Source organism: Rosa chinensis, chromosome 6 (assembly GCF_002994745.2).
Source record: "Rosa chinensis cultivar Old Blush chromosome 6, RchiOBHm-V2, whole genome shotgun sequence".
Classification (NCBI taxonomy): Eukaryota; Viridiplantae; Streptophyta; class Magnoliopsida; order Rosales; family Rosaceae; genus Rosa; species Rosa chinensis.
In genome coordinates, this window is record NC_037093.1 from 12145471 (window position 1) to 12151374 (window position 5904).

General features: G+C 40.0%; 1 protein-coding gene across 1 annotated transcript; it reads right to left on the reverse strand.

The window, feature by feature from the left end:
* Window positions 1–2650: 2650 nt before the first annotated feature.
* LOC112170829 (sugar transport protein 10) lies at window positions 2651–4734 on the reverse strand. The gene is made up of 3 exons (XM_024308119.2): window positions 4127–4734; window positions 3298–3927; window positions 2651–3214 (listed from the first exon to the last, which is right to left on the reverse strand). Exons 1-3 carry the CDS (start codon window positions 4586–4588, stop codon window positions 2759–2761), a joined length of 1548 nt encoding a protein of 515 aa, XP_024163887.1. The 5' UTR covers window positions 4589–4734; the 3' UTR covers window positions 2651–2758.
* Between the last annotated feature and the right edge of the window lie 1170 nt (window positions 4735–5904).

The window sequence follows — 5904 nt, forward strand, 5'->3', positions numbered from 1 at the left end:
GAGGTTTCTCTTCTTGTTTCGATCGTGCTCGTACGGCAGCGCACGAAGGCTGGACTGGCCTCTGGCCTTCCTGTCGTCTGTTCCGCTGCCGGACGGGTGATGAATGTTAGGGCTTGGGGCACCTTCCTAGAGACTGTGGCTACTCAAAGCTTTGGCAGATGGTTCGGTGGTGCTTTGGTTCCTCTTGCTTTTCACACACGATGGCCGGTGTTCGATTTTGGTGATGTGGGCGATGGATTGGGATGGGCGGCGGTTGGATCCCAATGTTGCCTACTTTTATTGGTGGCTTCGATCTGGTTTTTTGGGTGAACCCTTGTCGGGTTTTTTGCTTGGTTTCCGGTTGAAGCTCTTGCTAGTCGGAGACACTCCGTTGTTGGCATCCAAGATTGACAACGACGTGGTTCGGGCGGTGCGAAGTGGTTCTGGCATTGCTGGTTTTCGGCGGCAGCGGCGGCGCTGGGTTGTGCACGTGTGGCTGCTGTATGAAGGATTGGGGCGGGGCCTGTTGGGTTTTGAGCCCACTGTTTCTTTGGGCTGCTTCTAAGGCTTAGGGATTGAGGCTGGGGTTTTGTGCCCTAGGCCCATTTTATTTCTCGTTTTTTTGGGATCCTATGTTAGTAGCTTAGTTTACTTTCAATAATTCCCTAAGTTTTTAGGGACCATAGCTTTAGCACTTTGCCTACAGAATGATCGTTGGTTCTACACATCTAGGTGCAAAGTTCTTTGGTGTACCGCAATTGAGTGCATTGGCACCGGAAACTTTGTCTGCTATTATTTTTTAGTTTAGAATTATTTTATTTTGCTAGGCTTCTGAAAAGGAGCGGAATTGTTTCAATAGTGGCGGGGCCAGAAATTTTAGTTTGCTGGGGCACAAAAAAAAATTAATCATAGCAAAACATTAAAAAAATGTATATGTAATCTATATATTATAACGGTACGTAATTTTTTCAACGAGATTTCATTGGTGTGAAAACTACATGAAAAATATAGAAAAGAGAGCTAGAAGAAGCCTATAGTACGAATATTAGTATTGTATTGTATGAAGATGTCATAGGTATTGTGTATTTGTATTGTATTGTATGGAGATTTGTATATTGTCCCCTTTTATATATCAAAAAAAAAAAAAAAAAAAAAGGAAAAAACCAGTATAATGCATGACTCGAACTAAGGACTTGGTGTCCACAACAAAAGGTGCAGGACCACTATGCCAAATTGAAAACTAGTAATGTGTGTAATCTAAATTGTATTTGTATCAATCTTAGTGGGGCACAGGACCCACTAGGCCTCTATATGGCTCCACCTCTGGTTTCAAGTGTAATGACACTTATCCTCCCTAGTGGGAACTATGTATTGTGTTATTCTGGCGTGTATTACTATGAATGAAACCATTATGTTTAACTCAAAAAAGAAAGAAAGTATTTTTCTCACTTTAAACTAGGGTTACCACTTCATCATTAACACTAAATTCTCTAGTGAATTTAATCAATTTATGCATTTTTTTTAGTTAATGGGTCGCAATGCTAATCCTTAACTGGGTCATATCATCCAACACGACACAACCTATTTGTCAAATGAGTTAAGCAGGTTAGAAACGTAACCTGTTTAATAATTAGGTTGGGGTGGGTTTAAATTTTCGATACGATTATTAAATGGGTTGAGTTTTGGTTTGTCTCTTGTGACACAATAAATACCTTGACCCGACACGAACCCGACTTGACACGATCCATTGACAGCCCTAGCTCTTACACGATAGTGACTTGGCTGGTGGCGTCCATCATGATGAGGGGCCGGAGTCTGTGGGCCTTATTCTTTCTCTTGCGACGACTGCACCAATGGCGACGGCAAGGTGGTCAAGGACGGCGAGCGGTGGTCTGCCTTGAGATCAAACATAGTGCTAGGGTTTCCATACACTGGACATTTTGGATTAGGCTTGTATTTGATATTCATTTGCTGTTTGTTAAATTTCAATAAAGAGCTAACCTTTGTGATACAAAAAAAGTATTGTGTGGATAAAATTGCTCTATCTGAAAATTGATATTCTCCTAGTCTATTCGGAGGCAAAGTCCTGCTGTCTACTATTCAAATGGTGCAATTTTCCAATAAAAGAATGACACATACATATATAAATGAACAAATACTTACTAAAAACACTCGCTGCATTTAATCTGGAAAATTAAAAAAACACCTTATTTTTTCATGAGTCTTATTTTTGCTGGGAGGTCTGATAGCCTTGCTGATAGATAATTAGATATATTTGTTATTAATTGAAGTGTTGGATTATACAAGGAAACTTGTAGCAGGTTGGCAAAACTTTTTCGGTAATATGAATCGATGTTTACTATTCTAATCTACTGGTCACTTAGCTCAATGATCGAAACCCTGAGTATCGACAACACAAAAACTAAAAGCTCTTCTTTTTAGTTCCTCTCACTTACATACCAATGACCCGTCAAGAGATTCTTATTAAATCTCCATTTTTGGTCACTTTCATCTTAAGAGTTTACTACTAGATTCTCAAAGGAATGTCAATTTTTTTTGTCATACCTTTCGACTACTGATAGCGATGTATTCATTAAAGAGAAGTGAGGCGTGGTTTTGGGCGTATTGATGGCGCCTTTTGGTGTAACTGGATATTTCTTACCTTGGGACCAAATATGGGAATCTCCCAAATATGTTAGAAAAGTAAATTACAAAATATAAAATGAGATGATAATGCAGCATTGGAGTCATTATTTCATTACTTTTAGTCTTTTACATATCATACTACAGCCCTCCCGTGCGCACCATCAATAACAGCATCATCGGGGATGTACTTGCCCCAAAACCAATGTGCTTTCCACACTGTATTAATCTCTTCAATGGGAACACTCTTCGTCTCAGGCATGAAGAGAGCAATGAAAATGGACATAATAGTGACGAAGGCAGCAAAGAAGATGAAGAGACCAAACTTCATGTGGCAAAGCATGGAGAGAAAACATTGGCCAATGATAAAAGTGAATAGCATGTTAACGGAAACGTTGATGGCTTGTCCAGCCGATCGTATCTCTAGAGGACAGATCTCACTAGGCACCAACCACCCCAGTGCTCCCCAAGACCATGCAAAACCGGCGACGTATATGCAGATAAAGACGAGAACGATATCAGCTTCGCCTTTTGTCAATGATCCTACTCCACTCACACCATACTTCAACCCAATTATGACTGCAACACCAATCTAGAATGCATATATGTCAAATAAAAAGTAAAGGAATTTTTTGAAAACGTGGTAAATCTAAATCATTAAGAGATTTCTAGTACCTGACAAAGGATCATTTGCACACCACCTTCAAGGAACAATACCCGTCTTCCAAACCTATCAACGGTCATTACTGAGATGAAGGTAGCGATGACATTGACACAGCCGGTGATAACAGCAGAGATGAGGGAAGCATCATCTCCCATGCCTAAAGTCTTAAAAAGAACTGGTGCATAAAACATGATCACATTGATGCCGGTAAGCTGCTGGAAGAATGGAATGAGACAGCAAATGACAAGTTGGGGCCTATATCTCGGTTGTGTGATGTTCTTCCATGCATGCGCCACTTTCTTTGAAGCCTCACTTGCATCAATAAGGTCTAGGAACTCCTCGTCAACGTTTTCAGTGCCACGAATCTTTTGTAACATTTTTTTGGCCTTCTCAGGGTGGCCTCTGTCTAGGATGGAATTTGGAGTATCGGGTAAAAAGATTGCGCCTACAATCATCATCAACGCGGGGACACCAGCAAGAGCCAAAGAAACTCTCCACCCATATCCACCTTTGATCTTAGAAGTGCCGTAGTTCACAAGATTGGCCACTAGAATACCAAGGGTAATAGCCATTGAGAAGCCAATGTTAAGTGCTCCTCTAATTTTTGCCGGAGCCATTTCGGATAGATAAACAGGAATAGCCTACATACCAAATTTTCCTATGAAGAATAATTACTTTTCTCTCTTGAAGAACTGAGACACCATCATGCATGAATTATTGCTTTTAGAATTCATATATCGAAGAATTTTTCTCTATTTTCGAGCAGCATGAAGAAAAATTGTTTATAGTTATTTCATACAAAAACATACAGGAGTTAGATGCATATAATATATGATGTACCTGATTAGCAAAACCAACACCAACACCAAGTAATAGACGACCTATGATTAGAAGTACAATGTTGTTGGCAATACCATTTAGGATAGCACCTAGAAGAAAAACAACGCCTGCCACAAACATGGAGATTTTTCGACCAAATCTTTTGGTTACTTTCGAAGCAAAGATGGAAGCAACCAACGCTGAAAGGTAGAGGGAAGAGGTGAACAATGTTAGGATTTGGCTCTCAAATTTGCAATACATATTATTTCCATCACCAGACTCATTCTTCATTTTCTTCATCACTTCTGGGAAGAATTTGATCAAGAAGGTGTCCATCGAAGTCACTCCTCCTGAGATTCCAATGTCATATCCGAAAAGGAGACCACCCGAGGCAGCCACTATACAGGCGAAGACTACAAATAGGGTGACTCTTCCTTCATAGTTCTTAGCTCCATCCTCAATGCTAAACCCACCTCCTGCCATCTTTCTTAACTAAAGCATTTATTTTTATTTAGCTCAAAAGTGTCAAAGCTCAATGGGGGAAAGATGACTATTTTTCACTTTGTTTCTATTATCTTTGCATTATCCGATCGCCTCTATATATGCATGAGGCAATGAAGTTTTCTAGTGAGGTTTTGGGAGTAGAGCTAGCGTAACTAGCGCTCTACCCCCGCATAAACCTCGCACTCTTGGGATCATAAATAATGCAGTCATAAGTAGGATAGTCAATAGTGTTCCGGATGATATGCCTAAAGTATGGGTTTCTTATGTTCTCTATTTTTTTTTTTTTTTTGGTCAAATAACTCATTCATTTGATGAAACACATATTACAAAGGTAATAGCGAGACAATAGAAGTCCTAGGCCCAAAGACCTAATAGACAAATCCATAACTACACTGATACTAAATTACAAGCCGGAGCCCAAAAGCCCCAAATAATAGAAAACCCTAGATCTAAAACCACAATCTTCACTGCAACACAGGTTGGCCGCCATAGTAGTGCTCACGACCAAATCAGCTCCGACAAATTCTTGACTTCTTGAGGCCAAATAACTCTCCACCATCATTCTCCACACCGAAATTGCAAGCACAGGAAGAACAAACAAAGAACTTAGTACAGGTAGTCATGGCGGTGGAGACCACCAGCAGCACAACACCACTGGTCCGGCTATGTCCACAAGCTTCAGTGGTTTGCCAGTATTGCTGCAATCTTCAGATGTGAAGTTAAGTGAACAAATCCATGTCAAGACTTCAAGGGTTGAATGTAAAGATGAGGTTGTGGAAAAAGAGAAAATTCGGATGAAAGATGAGTGGGTGAGGTGTATGAGATGGAGGAGGATAGGAGGTGTGGTAGTAGATGTGAAAATCTGATGAGAAATTGGGCTAAAACAAGGAGACAGAGAATGAAAAAGAGACATCAAAACTGAGACCAAGCTCAGAAAAACTCACCACAAAAGGGTGGAGATCGACACACCACAGAGGGTAGAGAAACTGGGGAGCTGCCGACTCTCAAAACGGCATAGAAGAGAGACGGGAGCTTCTTAGCTTTAAGAAAAGAGGTTCTCTATTTTTAAGTCTTCTTAAAAAAAAATTATAAAAAAAAAAAAATGAAAACCTCCATATGTCTACATGTATAAAGGGAGAAACTTCTAGGGATAATTAATTTTATGTCATTATCATGATCTGTCCACATTCCTAATTATTCAGCTAAGATAATTGGATTTTAACAAACTACTTGTGAATTTATCGGTGATTGATAAAAAAACCTCGCAGTTATGGGAATACTTATATAGACAACGC